At 44.2% G+C, this 27,820-nt stretch overlaps 1 protein-coding gene across 10 annotated transcripts in view; it reads left to right on the forward strand.

Moving 5' to 3' along the window:
- The first annotated feature begins 100 nt into the window (after positions 1 to 100).
- Positions 101 to 27,820, forward strand: part of ripor2 (RHO family interacting cell polarization regulator 2) — a 55,837-nt gene continuing 28,117 nt past the window's right edge. For 4 of the 10 annotated variants that reach the window (XM_054764381.1, XM_054764383.1, XM_054764386.1 and 1 more), the window contains exons 1-2: positions 101 to 470; positions 592 to 778. In XM_054764381.1, coding sequence (XP_054620356.1) covers positions 426 to 470; positions 592 to 778 — 232 coding nt within the window. In that variant the 5' untranslated portion in view covers positions 101 to 425. Of the gene's footprint in view, positions 471 to 591; positions 779 to 6,814; positions 7,099 to 11,284; positions 11,579 to 12,701; positions 13,689 to 20,729; positions 21,838 to 27,820 lie in introns of those variants that run through there. The other 6 variants (XM_054764389.1, XM_054764394.1, XM_054764387.1 and 3 more) reach the window with 5 other exon arrangements.

Genomic DNA, 27,820 nt, shown 5'->3' on the forward strand with positions numbered 1-27,820 from the left:
GACACTAGAGGCCACTGGTGCCCACCCTGCTGGCATGCAGGCTGCATGAAAGTTAATTTGATCATTTGAATGAAGTGACTCATAGTTAATGTTTTTACTGTGTAAACTTGACGTTTTGTGGTGTTGTCAAATGAGTTCGAATCTGCTTAAGTTATTTTAAACATTTTAAATGTCCTGGTATGAGTTTAAATGTGCCCTGACCAGTCCAAGGTGTACCCTGCTTTTGCCCGAAGTCAGCTGGGATAGGCTCCAGCATACCAGAGCGACCCTAATGAGGAAAAGTGGCATAGAGGATGGATGGATGGATAGATGAGTTTAAATAGTCAATTTTAATAAAATGTGACATTTTTTCCTAAATATTTTCAGGCAACATTTCTTTATTCCGGAGTGGAGTCCCCTACGCTGTACCAGAAGTGTGACACAGTATGACCGTACAGGTTCATCCAACCCGAGGTACTGCTGACGTACAGGTATCACATTTCAGAAGCTGATTGGATCTCGCCCCTTGTTCCCTCCCCTAGTACCATGGGAGTTGGGTTCCACTGCCTCATGCATTAAATATTACAGCATCACCATGATGTTTCTCTGCAGGAGCCTGGAGGCCTGAAGGGACCCCCTTCCCCTGCATGCTCTGCAAAGACTGTACATGTACCCTCCAAAGGATGGGGGACCTCTTTGGCAGCTGACCTTCCGGACTCATCCATGGAGCTGCCTGGACATCTCAAATGGTTCCGCAGGTGTCCGAGGAGGCCTCACGTCTGCGCCAGGGAGTTCAACCGTGAGTTTTTACGCTTTGACTTCACTCCATACGCACAGTAGCTTGTATGTTTCCTCATTTAAAGTGCGCCCTTATCCAAATCAATTTGTAGTATTGTTTGGTTTTTGGGTTGTTTTGCATGATCTGGTGCTTTCACTTGTTCCAGTGTGACGATCTCATGTGTCTGCTCGCCCGTTTAGCTGAAATTTCAACCCCATCAGATTGCAGAGAGACTTCCATTACGCTCCTCAATGTGATCTTGCTAAGCAGGTTTGTTTAAATGCTGTAGATGCTAATGAAAGCGGACACGTGCTGCAAGTAATGGAGTTTTGAAAGAAGAGGGCATCTGAGGGGGGGTCTAACGTGAAATACTTGTCCTGAGCAAGAGCCAACTTTGTCTGACTGCTTTTTGATGGATGCTTGCGTACCTGAGCGCTCATACATGGGACAAAATGTTTCCTTCACTTTCATTCAATGCCACACAAAATACTTGTTTACAGATTATACAGTGTCATCATTGGGGGTGGGGTCATTACAGTTGTCTACAGCCATGCGTGCAACATGCAGTATTTTCAGGCTATTTTTCCTCAATCCCTAATGCACCCCTGATCAAAATCTTAACATCAGTTGAGAAATGGCAAGAATTGATTGGATCTTAAGGAGGTTCAACATGGTGCTTCACAAAGCAGAAACAAGAAATGGGAGTGAAACAAAAAACATTTTGAATAAACAATTTATTGCATAGAAGCATTAAAGTGAACATCTCTCTATAGTACGAAGCTTTTATGTGCTTTATTTTGTTATAAAATATTCCTGGCCAGGTTTCTGTCAGGAATGGTGGGAAAAACTGAGCCAAAAGTGGGAGGTGGGGGGGGGGTTTATGCAATGAAGAAGTACAATATCAAAATTATATATATATATATGTTTTTTTATTTTATGTATCATTTCATTTAATTTTTACAGATAATACAGAACAAATTTTTATAAATGTATTTAATTTTATTTATTTTTTAAAATGTAATTGTCTTTTCTTTTTCTTTTTTTACCATTAATTTATTTTTACTTTTTTTTTTCATTTTTAGCTCCAACAACAAACAAAATTCTAGTGATTCTTCTAATGACCAATAGGGGGCGTCCTAACCTTGATAACAGTTCAGCACATATGGAATGTTCTCTCCAAGAGCATAGAAGAACCTTCCTCTTTGTTTAAGATGATGCTTCAATCTTCCAATCGTTTGTGGGATGAGATGCTGCCACTAATCACACCCATGCACTTTAAAGCGGTGATTAGAATAAAGCCCCCACTTTCTCGCTATGACCTGTCAACTCTGACCTCTTTATATTGCCTTATCCCTCCCCTTGTGCTCCCCCCTCCCCATCACCCTTAGCTGCAAGAAAAGGCCCTTGATAAGTGCTCACTCACACTCTCAGCATCTTCCCACTCCTTAGCAACGCGCCTCTTCACTACTGCGTGTCAAAGTGCATCACAGGATGATTGCAACGTTGCCTCGGCACATTTTCCGCAGACGTCTCCGCGCGCTTATTTTCTCAGAGCAATTGCTGCGTGGGCCGGCTGTGCAAACGCAGTAAGAGAGAGAAATCCGAGAGTGCGTCATGTAGCTTTCATTTGTGTCTGACAGGACCTCATTTTAAGCTTTATTATGTAAAAGAGTTTCACTTATTGAGCAGTGATGTGCCAAATGTCAGGTGGGACGCATCAGCACTGAGTAGGAATTCTGATTCCGTGTCTAAGTCCCAGGAAATGCCGTCTGCAAGTAAATCAAATGGATTAGTGGCCTTAAAGCAGGTTAATGCCTTTCATCAATCCCAGGATACCGTGCAAATGTGACCCCTAGAGGCTGTGAGCAGCATGGCAATCAGCTATCTGATTGGACGCTCCTCGCTATTTCGCCGTTTTTGAAAAAATCATCATAAATGATCGCTGTTTCGCGGTTGACCATTGCAAATTATTAGTCAAAAAATATTGAAAGCCAAGTTGTATTTGTCATTGTGGTCACTCGGCAGCAGTAATATTATGAGACATGACCTTTCACCCTGCGTGGAGACCCTGCCACATGACATGGCCGACTTCGGTTCTCCTCTCATTTCGTGTGGAAGTTTTTGGCTTCTTTGTCCTTCTTCCCACTCCCACTCCATTTGAAAGACTAGGTTTAGAATAAGTACATTGGAGAGGCTAACTAGTTAGCTTGCTAACTGTTACGTCGTCTGTTGTGCATCTGCGGTGATCCCGTAGCCAATGTGACGTGAACAAAGAATAATAGGAGCGTAAAAAGGGACTGTAGGGATGTTATTTCTTGTCTACAGGGCTCTAATGATTTTAAAACCCGCATTTAGTAGCCGACTACGAACTACGAAAATATTTTGTTTATTAAGATTGAATCCTACTTTGCAGAAATGATAAACGAGGGACGACTGTACTTCGTTCCTCGAGTAATGCCATGCCACGATTGACACAAAAATGCTTTAATGATGCATCACAGCATATCATAGCAATCCCTGGATACCATTCCAGTATGTCCCCTGGAGCAAGGCTCTCTAACCAGGATTGACTAGATGACCATTAGCATTTTTACTCTTCAATCCAGACGTTGTGTCTTTATGTAACGACAAATGACTCCAAAATAGCAAAAGACCAGTGACGTGTGGTGAGATGGAGGGCTGGTCTTTTTTTATGTTCATACTGGTTGGTGGAGTGGAGTCTAGTCTTGACGCTCTTGCTGGAACCAAACAAATCCGGAAGGGTCCATCTTTGGTCGGAGGAACAGAATAGTAAGAGTTTCATTTCCTGCAGAGGAATTGCACGGTTTTGGCTGACTTTGGCAGTGTCTTCATTGCGTTGTTGTCTCTTAGAACCAACACAACTCCATGTTTGCCTCTGCGCAGTTGTCAGCACCCATTCAAAACACAATAAAATACCTTCAGTATCACTTGATAACCGGCTGCACAATACACCGTCTGGGAAGTTGTGCGGCTAAGATGGATGAAATTGAATCAGCCAAATGGATAAACAGATTACAGTTGTTTAGTTTTTTTTTTCTTTCCCCGGGAGCATTATTGTCTTATCTCTGTGCAGCAGAACAGTAAAGTGTGCCTGTTGTTTTTAAGAGCGCCCCGAGTCTCAGAGCTCAAACGCTAACATTAGCTTGCTAACTTTGCTTGAATAGATATAAGCACGATATGATAACCTTGGGCAAAAATATCACGGTTTAACGGCATTATAATTACACCTCTAAAATGTGTTATTTTCAAATGTCAGTCATTTTTAAAGCATATAATATAACACGATGAAAGTGGAACATGCGTATTTAAAATGCAGCGGTGCCTCGGTTAACATCCGCCCTGGTTAGCGCATTTTTGGGTTAACAACCAAATTTTCTGTTAAAATGTTTTTGCTAAATTAGTTTTTTGTTTTCATTTTCTGTATAAAACAGCAAGGTACATGTTTATTAGTTCTATGATGTTGATATTTAGTTTGATATATTTTTTACATTTTTGCAAATTGTGGTTGCAGCAGAATGAAGTGTTTGTTTTGTGTTATTTTGTTAATTGATGATTAATTAATCATCAATTATGATACATTTTTGTGGAGGGGGGTTCCCAACAAGACTAACTAAAAGTCATGCTAAATGTTAAGTCGTCCCATTCGTTTGCCATTTGTAATTATTTTTGTGTCATTTTCTGCATGTAAAACTATAATTATTTTATATAAAATGTGTTTTGTGTTAACATTTTTGGGTGTCTGGAACAGATTATTTTCTATGGGAAAGTTTGCTTTGGTTATAGCCTGTTTTGGTTTGAGTCGGACCTTCCGGAACGGATTAATGACGTTAACCAAGGTACCGGTGTAATATTACATGATGAAAGTGGAACATGGGTATTTCAAATAAATAACAAACAAAATTAAATGCAGTCCTGCAAGTCAAGTCACAACACAATTGATGTTTTCTTAGTAAAAACAAACAAACACAAAATGCAAATAAATGCAATCACCAACAACAGCACGGCCGTGCTATCTACGCCCGACGTATGGCAGCACAGCACACGCTTGTGGTTTCAACACACGCAAGCCCAGTTTGGAGAGTGAGGAATAACACAGGACGCGACATTATTCATTATTTCCACGAAGCGGCCGGACCGGACCTGCGCTTGCTCTCATATCGTAGAAACAACATGACGCACAACTTTAGTGATTATGAAACCGTGACTTTTTCATGCTGTACCTTGAAACATGTAGCCGGTCCATGTCGCCTAATTCAATAGCAGGCCGTGATGACGACGACCACGTCACCCTTCTAAAACGCTCACAAAGAGAGCTGGCGGCGGCTGACTCAGCTCTTTAAAGCCAACCACGTCACCGCCACCAGTGTCGGCCTTTGTGTGCCTCTCAGCGGAACGTCGGGGTCGCTGCGGTGGCCTGGGAAGTAGGTTTTATGTGCGTGTCATTCTGCTTGAAAGGCGAAGAGAGAAGCTCGATTAAAAGCGGCTAAGGAGAGGCAACATTGGAGGGCGGGTGACCCAGAAAAAGGCTTCAATAGTGTGGGTGAAAGAAGGCCTACTTTTGATGTCAAACATGCATTGTCTGATGGCCACATCATTAGGTACATCTGCATCTGACAGCAATCCAATACATGAGCTGTCTACTCAGTAATAAAAACATTATAGGTAAGTTCCCAAAATATGTTATCAGGAGTGGACCTGTTAGGACATGCTCACGGCAGGGATAGAAAACCACTAAACCTTGTTGGAGCTTTTTGGAGGTGTGTCCCATTACGTGCATTCATTAGCTGCCTCTTTTTACCTGTTTTTATATCTTTAGAAAGCACAGAAAAGAGAAAGACGTGCGTTTATTGCTCACGTAAGGATTGTGGATGATGGGCAAAATTCTATAAAAACAGTGCAGTGTTCCTTTTAAGGAGATGCCATGAGTCATTGTAAATGCTATGATCTTCCAGGCGTGCTATTGAAGTGTCCAGTGAGCGTCTATCACAGCACACTTGGAACTCCAGCGCCCGCAAGATGCTGACTGAGACAAATGTAGGTCATTTATGGATGGAGTGTATCCAGCTACTGGAGGGGTGAGAAGGACAGATGTGCACTTAGGGCAGATGGTGTGCACGCACACACAAGCGCGCACACACACACACACACACACACACACTGGTAAGAGAGATAAATAGGCAAAAGGGAGATTTTGAGATGCCCTCATGCGTTATAAGCTGTCACTACACTTGTTGTGATCATCGGGGCAGAAAATGTCACACAAGTTGCCGTTTGTGTGTGTGTGTGTGTGCGCGCGCGCGCGGACACAAGCCTGCCCTTCACTTCCTGTAAGGCTGTTTTGTGCAACACTTGTGTGCTTTACACACTATTACCCAACCTTCCTTCCTTCCTTGTCCACACCCTCCTGCTTCTCAGAAGGTGGCCCCTCCCTTCCCGTCCTCATCTGGAGCTGTGTTTCTCATGTCCGTACCACCTCCACCTGCACACTTTAGGACCCGTGATGTGCGCCAGTGTTCTCAAAGGGAGCCCCACACCACCAACGTGCAGTAGACCGTACATGTGCTTGAAAGTTAACTTCCTCATTCTGCAGCTGTCAGGTGATGCAATGTGTACAGTGGTTTGGCGTGGGACAGGAAGTTGCTTGATGGTGTGTCCCCACCCTGCTACATGTGCATGTGTATCATGTAAGGTTCAAGCATCCACATTGATGTCATTTGGCATGAATATTTTTCTTATTAGCATTTTAAACATAATGTGGTTTTCCTCCCACCAGTTATTCATGATAACTTCCATAGCAGAAATAAACAGACTCTAAATAAGCCACAAAGTCAAAGCCCTTGGTACAGATTTTTGTAGAATAATGAATGGCATCACTCCTCCCACCAGTTATTCATGATAACTACCACCTTTCATAGCAGAAATAAACAGGAAGGCTCTAAACACACCAGGAAGTTGTCATATAATCCAGTGACAATTTCACCTGAATGTTATGAGCATGTTTGTCTATTTCTTGAATGTGTTTGGCCACCATTAATAATCCAGGTGTCCATAGAGGAAGTGGGAGGCCACCGCTGTGCCAGTCGCCATTGTCACACGACCTCCTCTGCCCTCTGTGCCCTCAAGATCAGGGACAGAAAGGCAATTGTGTAGAAAAGAAAAAAGGACAATAACAACTGGAAGCGACGGGGGGGGGACAACAAAAGATGAAAAATTGGTGAGAGCAGCGAAGGAGGAGATGTCTGTGTTGCTCTTCAACATCATGGAGTGCAGAATGAAGACGTACGACCATATATGGATGAAAAGATACCGCTGCTCCTACCGTACGTATTTCTACCTGTTTCTTCCTATCGCTCATAACCTGCCGAAGTCCTCTTTTTACTTCCTGTTAATAGTCTTCATATTCATTGATACCATGACATGATATCAGTCCTCCACACACACACGCACGCACACGACGAATGAGCAATCAGAGTGCCGTGGCAAATGGGATTTAGCGTGCAATGCCCTCATTGTTGTTGCTAGGAGTAACCAGGCAGCCCTTCACAATCATCCCATCGGGTCACGGCTACCGCTCAACAAAGCTCAGAAGAGGCTCTGGTGGCGGAAGGAAAGTTGGCTGGACTTTGGAGAGTTTGTTTTTGTTTTTGTCACCCTCCACCTTGTCTGCCAGTGATGACATGGGAAGATTATTCAGCTGATATTTCCATGTGAATGATGTACAGCATTGTGTCCTAATGGCTGACACTTAGCGACGCACTCATCAGAGTTTTATGCTGCCGATTCCGATATTGATCATCCTTCAGTGGGATCGGCCGATAAACATTTGGGCAGTTTGTATTTTTTATTTTTATTTGTGTGAAACAAGACCAGTCCAGGGTGTGCCCCGCCCCTCACCCAAAGTCAGCTGGGATAGGCTCCAGTATACGCCACCCTGTGAAACGGTTTTTGTACTCTTTGACACAAACCTGAATAGAATTGGATGCATGTAATACGAGTACATGGGGAATCAATTCTTCAGTCATTGATTGTTTTAGTTCAAGATACCAACATTAACAGAATAAAATAATACAAATATCTTCCATAAATAGAAATCTGTGTAATTCACATTTGCCCCACAAGGTGGTACTCACCTGTGTACAGGTGTCCATCTGCCGCCTGTATGAATGTTTGTGCAATGTAGCCAGCGACCCTGTCTGTGAGCGCCCACCATTTTGCACGGTTTTCTTTAGATACAGTAATTGTTGACTGTCGGGACGAAGGCTCCGCTGCCCGAGGCACCTCCGTCGGGGCTGTCTGTCGGCTGTTGCATTCACCTCAGAAACCGTCCCTTCTGTGCCTCCATTCATGTTGGCGCATGCTGCCTCATGAAGTTAACTGCTAACCCTTTGTATCCACTCGCTAGTACTGTATATACAGTATAGGACTGTATATACAGTACATATACAGTATAGGACTGTATATACAGTACATATACAGTATAGGACTGTATATACATGTACATATAGGACTACATGTATATACAGTATAGGACTGTATATACATGTACATATACAGTATAGGACTGTATATACTGTACATATAGGATTACATGTATATACAGTATAGGACTGTATATACTGTACATATACAGTATAGGACTGTACATGTATATACAGTATAGGACTGTATATACTGTACATATGCAGTATAGGACTGTACATGTATATACAGTATAGGACTGTATATACTGTACATATACAGTATAGGACTGTATATTTATCATTACCTGCAATTTAGTCGTCACATAGGTTTAGTTGGAAACGGGCCCAAATGCCTCTTTACAGTAGATGCTAAAGGTTGCCGACCCCTGGCCTAGCCTGTGTCAAGCTGTCAGACTGAAGCTGTTGAGGTTTTAGGGACTAGTGTTGATTCCCGTGGCAATACAGGACAAAGTGCGTCCCTTGTCTGCTCAATACGGGTGTTGGCAACCACGCGTGACTCAGCACACACGTATCGAGTTTGCCGCCACACGCCGATCGTTTTTGTGATGTGCTTTTTGAAAGGCCTTTATTGGCATGTGCCGATCACATGTTGTTTTTTGATGGAAATTGGTGGCCGATCGATCGGAGCATCCCAAATTGACGCGTAGACCACCCAATGGCAGCGTGAACAGTGACTGAAAAGCCAGCCCATGGCGGTACAAAGTAAACATTTAAAATCCAGGCCTGACGCCTCTCGTAGGTCCCAAGACATGGACGTATCATGCATCCGAATTGTTAAGTGGTTGAGTATGAAACACGTGCGCTATACCAATGTACGCTAGCGGGCCTTCCAAAGCATTTGGAGCTTCTCTGTGGATGCTAACTGTTATGTGGGACTAAACATGGGTGGGGGTTCTAGCGCCTCATTCATCAACTTGGCCTCATCTGGCTTCATTTCCCCCCCCTCAAAAAAAAGCTCCATTGTTTGAGCGCTGTCCAGCGACGTCATTGCGCTTCTCTCTGCAGTGGCCGAGCGGTGGCGAGGGTGAGCACTTTGTGTGCTTTGCATTTTGTTGTGCATCCCATCAGCATGCGTCTGCCTTCCCTGGCGCTGCTAATGGAGAGGGGGGAGGCGGGTGGGCTACCCCACTGATGACAACAATGCACCCTGTCATTGACATGCAGGAGGGCAAGCATGACCCCCCCAGCCTTCTCTTGTTCTCCTTGGAGAAACGGGCGAACGGAACACATTTATTAACGCTTCCATCGCATTGTGAAGAACAGATGGGAGTGGGATGTCGCTGCATTGGATTTCCTTCCTGCGTGAGCTTGAAGTTCAGACGTGTTGGGCTTGACATCAGCGTTTCATTACTTTTTGCGATGGGAAAGATATTCACGTTGCTCAAGAGCACTGTAGCTGCAAGAACCCTTAGTCACCGTCACGTACGCCCTTCCGCTGCAGAATGCATGTGTGAGCTCGGTGGGACCACCCGGGCTGAAAATGAGTTTGTCCAAAACGTCCCTGGAGTTTTGTTCTTGAAGGGGAGATGAAGAGTTGGGGAAAAGTGCTAATGAACTGACTCCAGGCCTACTTTCTATTTTGGTGCGTCAAATAGGATGTGACTCAGGAAACACACGTGGAAGATGGCCTGTAGCGTAACCAAAGGAAAAGTCAAATAGGCACCCGCTTTTGTTTGGGTTTTTCAATAAAACAAAATCTAAACATTTGTTTGGTGAGGAAAAAAAATAGTAATAATCTGGCAACCCATACCAAACAAGCATGAAAAAATATATCGGCAAAAGACAATTATCATATACTAAAATATTAATTTGGCAAGCACAAAAATAGGACAAACATTAGTTTGACCACCTGAAAAAATAGTAATATTGATAATCTGGCAACCCATATGAAATAAACGTGAAAAATAAAAAGACTGGCAAAAGGTAAATATAATACAATTATTACTTTGGCAAGCAAAAATAATCTGAAATTTTTTGGCAAGCACAAAAAAGGACAAAAATTTGTCTTGACCACCTGCAAAAATAGTAATAATGGTAATAATCTGGCAACCCATCTCAAACAAACATGGAAAATAAATAGATTGGCCTAATATCATAAAAATATTATTTGGCAGGCAAAAAATAATCACAAAATTTATTTGCCAAGCACGAAAAAAAGGAAAAAAATTGTGTGACAAAAAAAAATAGTAATAATGTTAATAATTTGGCAACCCACATGAAAAATAAATACATACAAATTTGTTTGGCAAGCAAAAAACATTTTTTTCAAAATTACTTTAGAATGCAAGAAAGGCTTTTATGATTTGTTTGGCAAATCCAACAAATTGTTTTCAAATGGTTTGTTTTGCAAAATGTACAAAAATCCCCCAATTTCTGTGCAATGGGGGAAAAATAAAACTCTTAAAAATGTTGAATCACCGTCATGGAGCCAGCATATTTGTTCCTAAAGTCAAACCAAATGAGCACCGTCAGTCACATTGGTAAAAAAAAAACCTGCAGTTGGACCGCAGACTACGAGCACGGTCACAAACCTCACCTTTATTAGCTTTATTAGCTTTCTAACAGCAGAATTGTGGCTTCTGCCGGCGTATTGGACGTCATTGGGCCTGTGCGTGGGTGCATCAGGTTGTGTTGGGTATTTGGTGCACAGTGAGCAGCGCCGTGGAGACGACGTGATATTATTAGCGACACTACTGACCCTCCATATGGGCTGGGTGGGGGATCGGTGCGTAGATTGCAGGCGAGTTGTGAGGGAAGGACGTGTGGAAGATAAATGCACTTATACGCACACACAATTAGACAACACACACTCTGACAGCATTGCTGCGTTAATTATTGCTGCTAATCACCAGCCTCTCCACGCAGTGACTCACACTGTGGAGAAGCACACTACACACTAGACTACACTACACTACAGTACATGGACACACAAGCATGCTGCACTGACCCTCCCTGTACCACACACACACACACACACACACACACACTCATACAAGTGCTCTCCATCCAGGCAGTAACACTCTCACTTCGGCTTTGCACAGGATGTTACGAAATCAGCCTTGTTGCTGAAACTTAGTGAAGGTCGCTGCATGGGAGTATACACACACACACACACACACACACACACGCGCGCGCACGCAGTGCTGATCTTTGGACTGGAGCGACCATCCTGTCGCCCCGAGCCACAGAGGCCTGGCCTGGCCTTGATTTGATTTCACATCCCAGCACAATTAGAAGGCAGGGGGACGAGCGATGGCTGCCGAGGATGACCTGGACGAGATGATGCGTGAGGAGGCGGAGGACGTCTTCTACGAGGACGGTAGGGCTGCAATGTTGCCGTTTCTTTTTTTAGGATGCCAGCTTTGCGGCCCCCTTGGCGCTGAGAGTTTGAAGGCATCTCTGATAAGTCGCTGTAGTTGAGTTTGAGCAAGTGATGCCCCTTGGCTGTCATGCAAGCTCGTAGGTGCCCCCAAGTCGTTGGTGAAGGCTTGTTGGTCCATCATTTATAGTTGCAGGAGTGATGTGGGCAGAATGGATGCATTTTTCAACCTTTTTTGGCATGTTTCTCTTACCCACCCACCCAGTTTAAGGTTTTTTTTTGTCATGAATCTGTCTTTAAAGGAGTGGTTTGTGCACAATGTGTTGATTTTTAAAGCTATTTTTGAAAGCAGTGCTGTTTAGTTTGTGGGTGTTGTTTACATTGAGCTTGTTAAGTCAGGAATTTGTCTTTTGTAGGCGCAAACCATGCCGAATGTATCGTTTCTCGATGTATTTTGTGAGCAGTGCCCTTCACTATGTTTGTGATATAAGACATTGCTTTTAACCAAGAGGCAGAATTGGGTGTGCACCCAGTTTTTTGTCATTAATTTGCCACTGAATGAGTGTTTTGTGCAGGATGTATTGATTTGTGAACCTATTTTGGAATACAGCGCATGGACGTTTATGTAACACAAGCCCGTTTTGGAGCGTGGAGCCAGTTTAAGGTGTCTTTTTCATTCCTTTGTCTTTGCAAGAGCAAAACATGCAGGAGTTCTGTAGTTTTCAAGCTATTTTTGAATGCAGTGCCTTCACTTTGTGGAATAGTCTATGTGTGGAATGCTAATACTCTATGTGTGAAATACTCTGTGTGGAATACTAATACTCTATGTGTGGAATACTCTATGTGTGGAATACTAATACTCTATGTGTGGAATACTCTGTGTGGAATACTAATACTCTATGTGTGGAATACTCTATGTGTGGAATACTAATACTCTATGTGTGGAATACTCTATGTGTGGAATACTAATACTCTATGTGTGGAATACTCTGTGTGGAATACTAATACTCTATGTGTGGAATACTCTATGTGTGGAATACTAATACTCTATGTGTGGAATACTCTATGTGTGGAATACTAATACTCTATGTGTGGAATACTCTATGTGTGGAATACTAATACTCTATGTGTGGAATACTCTATGTGTGGAATACTAATACTCTATGTGTGAAATACTCTATGTGTGAAATACTCTGTGTGGAATACTAATACTCTATGTGTGGAATACTCTATGTATGAAATACTCTGTGTGTGGAATACTAATACTCTATGTGTGGGATACTAATACTCTATATGTGGAATACTCTATGTGTGGGATACTCTATGTGTGGAATACTAATACTCTATGTGTGGAATACTCTATGTGTGGAATAGTCTTCGTGTGAAATACTCTATGTGTGAAATACTCTATGTGTGGAATACTCTATGTGTGGAATACTAATACTCTATGTGTGGAATACTAATACTCTATGTGTGGAATACTAATACTCAATGTGTGGAATACTCTATGTGTGGAATACTCTATGTGTGGGATACTGTGGGATACTAATACTCTATGTGTGGAATACTCTATGTGTGGAATACTAATACTCTATGTGTGGAATACTAATACTCAATGTGTGGAATACTCTATGTGTGGAATACTCTATGTGTGGGATACTGTGGGATACTAATACTCTATGTGTGGGCGTTAGCGTTTTCACCAGCAGTAAGATAGAACTCGGTGGATACAGTCGTCCCTTCCATGAGCCCCCCAGAAATGAATGAATGAATAGATGATGGCTGTTTGTTCTGGTATTCGTCAAAACGTGGAAATTGAAGTGCTATGTGGCATTCTGGCCACCAGGCGGCAGTAATGACACAAAACATTAGCTCACATGACATTACCTTAACACTGCATGAAGTCAGCCATGGCACGTCCGGCATCATAGAGCGAGAAAAAAATGTTCTCTTCCCATCTTGTGTGGAAGTGGTAAGTTTTTGGCTTCTTAAGTATGGAAGAAATACATTCGAGGCTAGCTGGCGAGCTAGTGGCCGTCTCAAGTCCCTGCAGCATAACGGGCGTCCCTGCAGCCGGCTCGTGTTTTGGGAGAGAGATGTGCTTTTGCAGGTGAGCTGCAGTGTTGTGCTGAACCGTGACAGCGTTTCCAAATCATCTTGGACTTTTTGTCCAAGATGAGAACAACTGCAAAATGCCACAAAGCCTCGATCGGCAGCCGGGAAGGCTTGCATCAGACAGGGTCCGCTTGCTGCAACCTGACTGATTATTTATAGGCGAACCAAAAAGGGAAGACGGCGGCCTGCTTGCTTGCTTGCGTGACCTTTTTAAAACAAACAGCCGTCATTCATGGCAAACACTTTTTATTTATCGCACTCATCCTCCGTGTGACTTAAGAGTTAGCTCCAAGAACCACAAAGCGTGCACTCGCTCCAAAGGCGCTCACACACACACACACACACACACGGCTCCGATTCCTAGCGTAGCGTGAGGATATTCCCGGGTATTATTGCATCATCTGGCGTGTAATGTATGTTAATGCCTGCCCGTGACCCACTTCTGGCGGAGCTACAGTAGGACGCTGCACGTAACGTGACGCTCCCTTTGAAGAGAGATCATTCCAACCAGGCGACCAATGGCGGTCCACGCCGGGGGCTTCACGCGGGTTTATTCTTAGACGCATGAGCTCAAGGCGGCACAATGCCGATTGGGATGGGATTTTCTTCTCTAATTAGTGTTTGGGATGCATGTTTGGCGCCACGCGCTGTGATGAATATTCGGTGGCCTATTTTTCTGTAAAAAGTAATAATAATGCTAATATGTTGGGTGGGGTGGCCACCTACTAAAAAGTCTTCAGTGCGGAGCGGCGCCGCCCCGGTGACGACAAAAGACAAAACACAATGACCTCTTTGGAAACGGCTTCCTCTTTTCAAGTTATTTAAAAGCTCCCGTGTGTTGCTAGCAAACAGCGGGGAGTTTGTCCCAGCAGGAAGTGGCGGCATGGAGGCCTCGTAGGACGGGTGGTGCCGTGTGGTGTCTAAATATAAAGCAAGGAAAGCTTGTTTTAAGCGCTGCTTTGTGCGCCGTTTTAGTCCATTTTCAGCAACAGTTTGCTTTGACCTGCTAGCCTTTGTTAGCATCTGCAATAGGATGCTTCTCCGTCGCCTCCCTGCCCAATTAGCTGACAAAAGCGCCGCGCTCATTCGTTTGCCTTCTTGAACATTCCTTCAGGCCCAGACGCTTTTTGGCTCCCATTGAGCTGCAAACCGGATGCTTTTAGATCCCAAAAACCCCCGAGGGCGAAGGAATCACGTGACGACGGGTGCTTACTACGTGACGTTGACGCCGTGATGAAGGGTTTTCACTGCGGCCAAAACTGCTAAAGCGCTCGTCTTTACTGTTTTTGGGCCGCGTTCTAACCTAACAGACCACGAATGCGACAACTGGGGTTATTTTGAGGAATGGTGGTGTCGGTTGAAGGCCAACATTTGCGCCTTAGAGTCAACCCAGTGTGGCGGCTTCTCAAGTGCACGCCACAGCAGCAGGTGGCGCCGTAACACCCATTTGGCCAAGCACAACCCTAATAAAAGACGTCTTATAAAACATAATCTGTCTACATGTACCGTAGTCCCTCGTTTGTCACGATTAGTCGGTTCCAAACCTAACACTGATAAGCGAATTTCCACAAAGTGGTATTTCTTATTTATAAATGGAATATTAGAGCATAGAAAACCTGTTTACAACCTTCTAAATATGTTTTTTAACATTATTAGCGCCCTCTAAACACCAGCTAACACCCCTATAGTCACCTTTACACCCTGTATTACCCAATATAGTCAACATAATAACAGTTTTTCTTTTATTACTATGATGAAGATTTTCTTTTTAACAACACCATCTGGCCCTCACAGTGTCTGCAGAGATAAATTGTCATTGAGGCCCCTGATTTACACCTGTTGTTCCCTATTTTCTGATTTGCCTTTGGTGACACAGGGACCTTTTCCAGGAAATCACTTTCTTCCAGCTAATATGCGCTAACAGTAAAGCGCTATAGCACCTCCTGTGGCTTTGGCATGCACATGGCAACCTACTAAGATGGTCATCTCTCGCCACCTTGCTGCTTGAATTTAGCAGCTTCACTCGATCACCGTTTTCAAAAATATGTTCATAAGTCGTACAGTTTTGTGGTTGAATAGGGCCTATTATCAGTCCAAAATATGCATATTGAAGCAAATATTACAGTTTTGTTACTAAATTAAATTGCATTCAAAGACGTTGTGATGACACGTAATATTCAACACTAGCCACTGGGTGTCGGTAGTGTTACTGTAATATGAGACACACAAGCACCAGACTTTTATTGCAGGTTTGAATGAGGCTCACAACATGCACAATAATCCCACATCAAGCTAAAACATCACTTCTTGTCACGTCTCAGCTCCCCCAGGGAACACATTTATAGCAACACACACCCGCATGAGTCTTATTAATGTCTTAAATGGCTTATTTACTTCATTATGTCTACAGTATTGGCTAATATGAGTGTAAAGGTGACTATAGGGGTGTTAGTTCACATCTAGAGGGCTCTAATCATGTTTCGGAAAGTCATCCAAAAAGTCTATTTTTTTTGTGACCTAAATCGCATTTTGTGCGTGAAGACTTTTAAAATACCCAAACTCATTAAGCTAATGAAGTGTCCCTGTGGCGTCCCTCGGTGTGACCATCAAGCAAGGACGATCGTGGCTGTCGACTCCACTCGACACGCATCGCATTCTGACCGATGCTTCCCAACGCCGTCAGTCATCTTTCACATTCAGGTGATGGAGGCTACCACAATTAGGCGAGCTAAAATGATGTCATTGCCTGCAATGACTTATTCCTGGTGCGTGCGTGCGTGTGTGTGCGCCCCATGTTGGTAGTGCAACCTGAAGGGACCTACGAGTGTAGCCCGTAGCCAGCACGTTAGCGCATATCTTCTTCATGGCTTGTGACAGTAGCGCTCACTGACCTACTTTAGCCACAGAACACTGCTACCATTATCATCTCATGCATTTTTCTTGACTTTATTTAAGGTCGCAGTGTGAAAAACAGGTTCTCACTGGGGTTTTGTTCCATTGTACGGTACTCCGAGGCTCCACAAAAGTGTGTTGGAAGTGTGTGGTCCTTTTAAAAGTGCTTTTAGTCAGCCCAAGTGGGGAAACTGTGTGTGTGTCTGTAGCTTTAATGCTAAGGAGCGCCAAGATGTGCTACTTTTTGCATATACACTGTAACTCTGCACAGATCCAGTGTATCACAAACAACAACGTAACATCAAAGGAAAAGTGCCCCTCATCCACAATCCTTCTGTGAGACATGAACACATGTCTTTCTCTTTTCTGTGCTTACTAAAGATATAAAAACAGCTAAAAAGAGGCAGCTAAGAATGCACGTCATGGGACGCACCTATTCCACCTAGAAAGCCTTCTGAAAAAAACTCTCATGTCCATCATGTGAGCTGCACATTAACCACGTTGTTATTATTGTTATTAACATTGTTACGCCCAAGAACTACCTTACAGGCGTAGTGACACCTTGCCACACCACATTATTATTACTATTATTACATGTAGTAGTAGTAGTAGTTGACTTATGTAATGCGGTAACTTGCTGTGGATGCATTGTGTCATTTTGTTGCACCGTGAGGAAGTACGTCCTTCTGTTTGATGACCGCCGATATGTAGACGGCCCCTTGGACACATTTTTTAACCCAATGTGGCCCGTGAATCAACAGGTCATGATTAATAATAATCATGATAATGATGATGATGATGATGATGACAATAATAATAATAATGATGATGATAATAATAATAATAATAATAGTAATAATAATGGATTAGATGTTTTGCCCTTTTCAAGGTACCCAAAGTGCTTGAGAATGAAGTGAAGCCATTATTCATTCTTTCATTCTACTCTTACTTCACTTACTGGTGGTGGTAATGTACATCTGTAGTCACAGCTGCCCTGGGTAGTCTGATGGAAACGTGGTCTACGGCCTCTCTGACTGCCACCAAGCATTCATTCCGTGGGGGCAGCACTGGAGGTGGGTGAAGTGTGTTGCCCAGGGACACGACGACGGCGACTTGGGTGGAGGGAGCGAGGATGGAACCGGTTTCTGGATGAGCTGCTCTACCTCCTGAGCCACTGCCACTCATATAGCGCTTGCCTGAGCATTCAAAGGCACTGAATACACATACAGTACGTACTTATGTAATACGTCCCGTCCACAGCACGGTGGGATGATGTTGGCATTCCGTGGCGTGGGCGGTGCTCCCACAGGCCTCTTGGGAGGAACATGCAGCAACTACAACCTGTCATTAAGCAGTCATAGCACGGAGCCCGCTTGGCCATGAGTCCAGCCTGTGCAGAAAAGTAAAGCTAGCAAGGAGCTGACAGGGCCATGCTACTTTGTCTTTTGCTCCAGGAAAGCCCCCCCCCCATCCATCTCCTGCTGTGCCTGCCTCCAGTCCAACAAAACAGGACGGGTAACCTGAGAAATGGCAGCACTCAGCATATTTAGGAACGACTATCAGCTGGACGTCCTTTTAACCTTCCTGGCCCCTCTCTCGCTGCCTGCAAGTGGAGGGAGGGGTGGTGTTTTTCACTACCAGGCGGGGGGGAGGGCAAAGATGACAGACTAATTACAGGACGCAGCTGAGAAGGCTGAACATGAGTTTGTTGCTCCTCATATGTTCTTGTTTGTGCTGATGACCAGCTTTAGCGCATTGGTAGCACCGGTGGGGCTTTGACGTGCTCTACCTGGTGTAGGCAGGAGATGGCCCTGCCCAATAACAAAAGCACATTCCAGTAGCATTAGCGATGCTGTTTCCATGGCAACAATTTGTGGCGCCCCCTATGGGTTGGGCTCAAAATGCTGCGGAAGATGCGCATGCTGCCAATTCCGATACTGATGGGGAATTGGAGGGGATCCCTCCCAGCACCCTGAACTATAGTTCAGGAGTAGTAGAGTTTAAATGTAAGATTGTAAAAAGCTTTTTTCGCCACAGCACCATCTGGTGGATGCGGTGACTCATTACTCTTTAATGTAGACTCACCACTCATCCAATCATGTGGCTTTCGTCTTACCTAATGGTGGCCTAGTTGTGTTTTCAGAAGGATGCGTACCGAAACCTTGCGGTCTTTTTTTTAATACGAGGAACAACCGGAACGGCAAAGAAGGATCGGCGGTGACTCCTGCATTAAGATTAATTATGTCGCCCGCCGCAGAGTCATTACGGAAGCCCTTCCTGCTTTCCCTAACGCCGACTGATCGATTAAAAGCGACAAACCATTTTCTGCTCCCGTTGCTTCTCGGAAAGAAGCGGATTTGCACGGGCTCGGTGGAACGGCACGTCCACTTATGATGGCGGGAGAGCACACAGAGGAGTCACTCTTCATCACATGACAGACAGTTTCCATGCGCCCGTGCGCTTCATCACGGCGTCATTGATCCCGTTTGTTTACATGATGAGTCAAGCAAAGTGGATTTCACAATCAGCTCCACAGCTGGTTCAGTCTGGTGCTCAGAGGGGGGGGGTTCGCCCTGCAGCTGGGGGGGCAGGTGTGCATGTGCAATGGACCAGTCCCCGCCTGGGGCCCTGCTGGGTGTGTGAGCCAATACAAAAGCTGCAGTCAAAAAGTGAGCATATATAGTAGTCTATTGTAGTCTGTAGTAGTCTATTGTAGTCTATTGTAGTTTATAGTAGTCTATTGTAGTCTATAGTAGTCTATAGTGGTCTATTGTAGTCTATAGTAGTCTATTGTAGTCTATTGTAGTTTATAGTAGTCTATTGTAGTCTATAGTAGTCTATTGTAGTCTATTGTAGTCTATAGTACTCTATTGTAGTCTATTGTAGTCTATAGTAGTCTATAGTAGTCTATAGTACTCTATTGTAGTCTATTGTAGTCTATAGTAGTCTATTGTAGTCTGTAGTAGTCTGTAGTAGTCTATTGTAGTCTATTGTAGTCTATAGTAGTCTATAGTAGTCTATTGTAGTCTGTAGTAGTCTATTGTAGTCTATAGTACTCTATTGTAGTCTATTGTAGTCTATAGTAGTCTATAGTAGTCTATTGTAGTCTATAGTAGTCTATTGTAGCCTATTGTAGTCTATAGTAGTCTATTGTAGTCTGTAGTAGTCTATTGTAGTCTATAGTAGTCTATTGTAGTCTGTAGTAGTCTGTAGTAGTCTATTGTAGTCTATTGTAGTCTATAGTAGTCTATTGTAGTCTATTGTAGTCTATAGTAGTCTATTGTAGTCTATTTTAGTCTATAGTAGTCTATTGTAGTCTATTGTAATCTATTGTAGTCTATAGTAGTCTATTGTAGTCTGTAGTAGTCTATTGTAGCCTATTGTAGTCTGTTGTAGTCTATAGTAGTCTATTGTAGTCTATTGTAGTCTATTGTAGTCTGTAGTAGTCTGTAGTAGTCTATAGTAGTCTATTGTAGTCTATTGTAGCCTATTGTAGTCTGTAGTAGTCTGTAGTAGTCTATAGTAGTCTATTGTAGTCTATAGTAGTCTATTGTAGTCTATAGTAGTCTATTGTAGTCTATAGTAGTCTGTAGTAGTCTATAGTAGTCTATAGTACTCTATTGTAGTCTATTGTAGTCTATAGTAGTCTATTGTAGTCTGTAGTAGTCTGTAGTAGTCTATTGTAGTCTATTGTAGTCTATAGTACTCTATTGTAGTCTATTGTAGTCTATAGTAGTCTATTGTAGTCTGTAGTAGTCTGTAGTAGTCTATAGTAGTCTGTAGTAGTCTGTAGTAGTCTATTGTAGTCTATTGTAGTCTATAGTAGTCTATAGTAGTCTATTGTAGTCTATTGTAGTCTATAGTAGTCTATTGTAGTCTGTAGTAGTCTATTGTAGTCTATTGTAGTCTATAGTAGTCTGTAGTAGTCTGTAGTAGTCTATTGTAGTCTATTGTAGTCTATAGTAGTCTATTGTAGTCTGTAGTAGTCTGTAGTAGTCTATTGTAGTCTATTGTAGTCTATAGTAGTCTGTAGTAGTCTGTAGTAGTCTATTGTAGTCTATTGTAGTCTATTGTAGTCTATAGTAGTCTATAGTAGTCTATTGTAGTCTATAGTAGTCTATAGTAGTCTATTGTAGTCTATAGTAGTCTGTAGTAGTCTGTAGTAGTCTATTGTAGTCTATAGTAGTCTATAGTAGTCTATTGTAGTCTATTGTAGTCTATAGTAGTCTATCCGTGCTGCCGCTCGCTACAAACAAACATGCAAACTATGCCATTTGTAACTTTAAATGCTATTTTTTGAATAAAATAATGGCCTATATTTCCAAAATCCATTTACATTAAATGTGATGTAGTTATTTACGCTCGGCGGGTGGGGACCCCCGCCTTATAGCAGGTTGTGATGTGCCGTTTTACACATGTGAATGTACAGTACCGTAAGAAAGCCACTTTTATGCAATTGTCTTCTTTATTTTATCATGCAAGTTGAACTAATGTAACTGTAGAATCGTATGGAATATAATGGTGTGTACGCTGTATGGAATGGTTGTGTTATCCTAAAGTGTATGCGTTGTTTCCTGGTATCTGAACCCGTGTGTCTCGATGCGTATTGAATCGGCTATCCCAAAGAGGTTTACATCCCTGCTGACATGGCATCCATGACCAGTGGAAGTTTATATTCTACTTTTCTAAGTGTGTCAGGTCTATCCCAGGAAAATATATCCACGTTGTTATAGTTTTTTAGTCAGAAGTAGTTCATGTTAAGAGCAGTGCTTTTTTACTGATGTATTTATGTAAACAGGCACACAATGGACGGGCAGGGGACACACTCTAATCTGGATTCATTCTTGTTTCTGGCCAACTACCTCTGCCATACAAACACAGGAAGCACTTATGAACAAAAAAAGGGGGGACTGGTCCCGCCCCTCGGTGACATCCTCGCCTTCCTATTGGCTGGCGGTTTCCCAGGAGGAGCGAAACCAACACAAACTGGAATGTGTGGGAGTGGGTGTCTTTCACTGTTTGCTGTGCACCGCCGACGCCGGAACACCACCATCGCCGACTTTTATGAGATTTTATCTTTTTTAATTTCTTTTTTTTTAGCTTTGTGGAGAGCGCGAGCTACGTGTGACGTGTGAACGAATGGTTGAATTGATTGATGGGTGGATGGATGGCGGGGAGCAGGTAGACGAGCCCCACAAACGCCGCTGAGGAGCTACTTAGTGTGCTTAAAAGAAAAAAAACATCGACAAAAGGTGAGTTTAAACGCAACTTTAGGAACGAATAAAACGCGAGCGAGTTCGTCTCTTGGGGCAGTGGGTCAGTGGGCCAGCGGTGGCTTTCAGGGGCACAAGGAGAAAGGGCAATTTCACTTGTTGTCAGAAACGATGGGGTGGTTCAAGGCCACACGCATCCCATACGAATCTCGCTTATGTTTACATCGGACTCTTTGTCGACTTTGGAGTCTTTCAGTGTTGATAGCGTACAACATCACTGATATCAAACGACATGTGTCGTGAGGTCATAGTGTGTGCGTGTGCACTCGTTTTTTTTTTTGGACGGGCGGCGGTTGTACGGACACTTTATGAGATAGGGTATGTGTCATCTATTTGGTGGTTTCCGCAAACATTTTTTTTAAGTACACTCCTATCAGGATGCTCTCATGAACTTTTGGTGAGAACCCCCACACAAAAAGGGCATAATACTGTCAATGTCACATGATTGTTATTGAAGGGAACATACAAAGAACTCCAGTTAACGTGTTCATGCAGTTATATCTCATCAGCCATTTATGTTTTGTGGATTTGGGTCCATATTTTGGGTGTGTGCGCAGCATGCACGGTTGTATTGTATTTGTACTTTATTTATCCCACAGCGGGGAAATTCACTTGTTACAGCAGCAAGCAAGATACGCAAGTAAAGAATACATAGTGACTACAACATGGTTCAGGTGGTGCAGGTGTTGTAGAGCCTGACAGCGGTCGGTATGAAGGACCTGCGGAACCTCTCCTTCTTACACCGTGGGTGTAACAGTCTGCTGCTGAAGGAGCTGCTAAGGGAACCCACAGTGTCATGTAGCGGGTGAGAGGTGTTGTCCATGATGGATGTCAGCTTAGCCAACATCCTTCTCTCCCCCACTTCCTCCACGGAGTCCAGAGGACCGTCCAGGACAGAGCTCGCTCTCCTGATCAGTCTATTGATCCTGCTCCTGTCCCTGTCCGTGCTGCCCCCTCTCCAGCAGCCCACAGCATAGAAGATGGCTGAGGCCACCACAGAGTCATAGAAGGTCCGTAAAAGAGTCCTGCACACACCAAAGGACCTCAGTCTCCTCAGCAGGTGGAGGCAACTCTGGCCCTTCTTGTAGAGGGCGTGGGTGTTGACGGACCAGTCCAGTTTGTTAAGGTGAACACCCAGGAATTTGTAGCTGTCTACCAACTCTATATCCGCTCCCTGGATGTTCACCGGTGTGAAGTGAGATGTTTTCCTCTGGAAGTTAATGATCATCTCCTTTGTCTTGCTGGTGTTGAGCTGCAGCTGGTTAAGCTCACTCCAGCTGACAAAGTCCCTGATGACCGTCCTGTATTCCAGATCATTCCCCTCTGAAACACAACCAACAATGGCTGTGTTGTCGGAGAACTTCTGGATGTGACACTGTGTGGAGTTGTGTGTGAAGTCCGAGGTGTAGAGGGTGAAGAGGAAAGGGGAGAGCACCGTACCCTGAGGGGCACCTGTGCTGCAGAGTACCATGTCAGACACACAGTGACGGAGCCTCACATACTGTGGTCTGTTGGTGAGGTAGTCTATAACCCATGCAGTCAGGTGTTGGTCTACTCCCACACTCTCCATCTTCACTCTGAGTAGTGACGGCTGGATGGTGTTGAAGGCACTGGAGAAGTCAAAAAACATGACCCTCACAGCGCTCCCGCTGTCCTCCAGGTGTAGCAGTGATCTGTGCAGCAGGTAGATCACTGCGTCGTCCACTCCGATCCCAGGCCGGTAAGCAAACTGCAGGGGGTCCAGCTGAGTGCCCACCAGGGGTCGCAGGTGCTGCAGGATAATCCTCTCCATGGTCTTCATCAGGTGAGAAGTCAAGGCAACAGGCCTGAAGTGGTTAGGCTCCTTGGGACGCGGTGTCTTTGGTCAGTCTTTGGCTAACTGGAGACCAGAAAGCAGGGGTGTCTAAACTTAGGCCAACAAGGGCCACATACTAAAAAAATCAAAGCATTCAGGCAGGCCAAGTTGATATTTGTACTTTGTAAACACGTATATAGCTGCAGAGCATATTAGCTACTTTTTGCTGCTGTATTCTTATTTAATAAACATCCATCCATTTTCTATGCCGCTTATCCTCACTAGGGTCGCGGGGGTATGCTGGAGCCTATCCCAGCTGACTTGGGGCAAGAGGCAGGGTACACCCTGGACTGGTTGCCAACCAATCACAGGGCACTTAGTTATTTTTTGAATGTGCAGCGGGCCGCACTTTGGACACCCCTGCTCTAAAGTATCCAAATGGTCATTTGTCGATATGTATTTGTGTGTACATGCGTGCGTGCCCTGGGACTGATTGGCAAGCAGGGCAGGGTTGGTTATCGTTGGCATATTATCTTATTGGCACTTTTGAAGTGGTCCCGGTGCTTAAACGATGCCTGTACCGGTGCAAAAAGAAAATAAAGGTGACATGCAAGTTGAACTACAGTGTTTACCGTGGGCTGCAAGCTATTTTTTCGTGGTGTGACAAGACGAGACGATATACAAGATCGGGTCTACGAGAACGATACCAGACGAGATTTGAACAAGACTTTTAAGACAAGTACAGTGAAAAAATATCCACAATATGTGACAATCTACTAATATAATTTCTACTACACTATTTTCTTACATTCTTGTGCACTCTGTGTGTCTATGCCAGCAGCCCCGCCTCCACCCACCAGGACAAAGAGACTATGATTGACACACGGGCTCACTCCATTCATGCCATTGTTCTACGGAACAAATGTGCAGAAAGCACTGCACAGAGTGAACCCTCTTCCTGCCTGTTTGGGGGCGGAGACGAGGAAAACAGACACGCACACACATGGCGAGCAGGCAAAATTATCGAGTTGATTTTCATTTATTGTGTGATTCATTACTTTATGGTCCCGGGCCTCGTGCCCATGAGACATATTTTTTTTTCTAAATGAAAAATCTTATCGCATTTAAATGTTGCGAGGTCTTGTGACACCCGTACTATTTGTGGTGGCGCTGGGCTGCGGGGGGATGACATCATCGTAAAATTAACATAACCGGCCGTGACGCATTTGCACAAAGTGAGTAAAAAAAAAAAATGAAACAAATGTTTTCTTTGGACACTTGTTTTTTGTCTTGTTTTTTCACCAACAAGGCAGTCAGATGGGGGAGGGGCCCACAGCAGCACCCACTGCTCGTTGAGAAGAGCAATACGCGCCTTCTTAGTAGAGTCTGCAAGAGTCTCTTCCCGAGATTTATCCAAATCGGGGTTTTTTTTTAAACAAAAATATCTCGAGGGGTTGGAACACTTGTAAATATACTGATCCCTCCTGCTACATCTTCTTTTCTGGCAGACCAAGTATGTTTGATTGTGTCTATGAGGAAGATGAAAATGAATACACAGCCAGCATCCACCAGTACCAGCCTGGAGCTTGTTTTTCAGACAAGTATGCGCAATAAGGTCATCAAATCTTACCTTCACGCTTTCCCACATACAAAAATACAGTATAGTAGTCTATCTGTGCAGCGCGGCAGAAAGGTAGATGGTGCGGTCAAGGACCGTTGAACAAAGCGGGACAGGTCGCCGCTCGCAACAAACATGCAAACTATGGGATTTGCAACTTGGAATGAACCGGGTGTACAGGCATCTCCAAATGTGCTTGTGGTGCGCCTTGGCGGAGATTTGGTGCAGGCTAACACTGCTGTTGTTTGAGATTGCACATGTCATTCACAAGCTGTCATGTCATGTCCCACTGCTTGGGCGCGTGCGGCTTTTCCTTGCTTTAAATCGCTTCTGGCCCTTTTGTTTACATGTGTTTATCCTCTTGACGGCAGCAATAACAACGTGGACGCTGAGGGATTTTTGGCTTTTGTGTTGGAAAGGTGTTATGGAAGGGTCAAAGGTGGCCTGCCGTGCGGCGATACCACCCACAGTGGGTGCACCCGCCTGCTGGGGAGATAAGCAGTAAGCCCGCCTGCTCCATCAGGAGACGTCTCCACCTGCCAGGCACGCGAAGCAAACACCCTTCGAAAGAAACAAATTTGGCCGCTGTGTTTTTTTCCAAATTCCTGACAGCTACAGGATGCCCCCTCACCATCTTTACAGCGGTGGAAGCGCAAGCGTCCTCCGGTGCAGTCTGGTGGCGTGTGCAAGCGGGACAAGCGTTCAAGGCTAAATGCTTCTTCAGTGTGGCTTTGATATGAAGGGGATGTGCTTTGCAACGCTGCCAGCCTGCTTGGGCTGTGCTGAAGCGGTTTGAAGCGGGGAGGAGGCGGGGTGCTGCGCTCAAGCCAAGCCAAGACTGGACTGCAGGGATGCAAAATACAGCGTCTGTTCCCAGACCCCCACCACCACCACCACCAGCACCTCCTCCTCCCCCTTCATGCCCTGCATCAAGCACACATGCTCGTTTCCACTCCTTTCACCAAAGTCTCATTAAAGTAATGATGCCTGCGTGGTTTGGAGGAAATTAAGGCGCCTTCTTTTGGGGGGAGGTGAAGGGGAGGAGGGGGGTGTTTCTCCTTTATGAAAGTGGCTTGAACACAACTGTGAATTGTGCGTGGAACGACTGAACTGTTTTTCAGTGACTTTAGTGTCAGAGGTGGCACAATAGCACAGGTGGCACAATAGCACATACAGCAGAGGTGTTGTCATACTTTTTACGCTTTAAAAGTCCTTCAGGAAGCCCGACTGGAACGCGCCGTTTTCTGTGTCTGTAACTTTAATGCTAATGAGCTGTGTGCGTCCCCAAGAAGCGCTACTGTCTGCTATGCACTCGTCCAACATAACGCTAGCAGGCGGAAAAGTGCACTTATTTTTGGAATTTTTCTGTACGTTCTAAAGATATAAAAACAGATAAAAAGAGGCAGCTAAGAATGCACGTAATGGGACGCACCTATTCCTCCTATGAAACACCTCCAAAAAGCTCCAACAAGGTTGAGTGGTTTTCTATCCATGGTGTTAGCATGTAGTAGCAGCTACATTCATGATAACATGGAATACGTCCTTCCTGGGTGCATTGGTGTCACATAGCAACATAGAAAGGATCGCTACACAAAAACAAAAACACAGCAGCAGTGGTGGCAGCTCCAATATGTAGCGTTACCTTTGGCTAGTGTGTGGTGAAGATAGTCGCTACAGTAGTAGCTAACCGTTGTGGCGTGGCGAGGTGTAATGTAGTTCTTGGGCGTAACAATGTTAATAACAATAATAACAAGGTGGTTCCTGTGCAGCTCACATGATCGAAGTGGAGCCTTGTTGGCACCTTTTGGAGGTTTTTTCAGAAGGCTTTTCGAAGCAGAATACGTTACGTGCATTCTTAGCTGCCTCTTTTTATCTGTTTTTGTAACTTTAGACCCCACATGAAAAGAGACAGGCAAGTGTTGGTGTTTCTCATAAGTAGGAATGTCCCGATTCGATCTTCAGGATCGGGATCGACCGCTAATCTGCTGTATTTTGAAGATCAGATAGTGTCTGCTTCTGCCACAGGATTGGTCCAGTCCGGTTGCCGGAATAAGTGCGTCCCATTACGTGCATTCTTAGCTGTGTCTTTTTAGCTGTTTTCATGTCTTTCGAAGGCGCAGAAAAGAGAAAGACGTTTGTGTTCTTGCCTCACATAAGGATTGTGGATGATTCCAAAATTCCAAAAAATTCCTTTAACATCAACGTCATGCAAGGTTAGCCTATGAAGAAAAACAAAATGGCCAAACTTGCAGCTCCCACGTCTGTAAGAGACTCAATGCTGTATTTTAAGATGTGTAGCAAAGCCTGTCCTCTCTCAAAAGTGGGACACGCTGCTGAGGGAGACGTCTGGTGCTGATGAACAGGCTGCTGCTGTTAGAATGTCATGAAAAGTTGCTTTTCCATAACGGGGGACCTTTTCACATCCTGGACTTTAACGGCATGTACGCCAAAATAAAGCACTTTATAGCACGTCAACATGGCACGCTTGTCCTTCTCCTCAACCTTCTCACCGCCCGCAGGAGCTTCTGGAACATTTCCTGCCTCCCCTC

Source organism: Dunckerocampus dactyliophorus, chromosome 20 (genome assembly GCF_027744805.1).
Source record: "Dunckerocampus dactyliophorus isolate RoL2022-P2 chromosome 20, RoL_Ddac_1.1, whole genome shotgun sequence".
Classification (NCBI taxonomy): Eukaryota; Metazoa; Chordata; class Actinopteri; order Syngnathiformes; family Syngnathidae; genus Dunckerocampus; species Dunckerocampus dactyliophorus.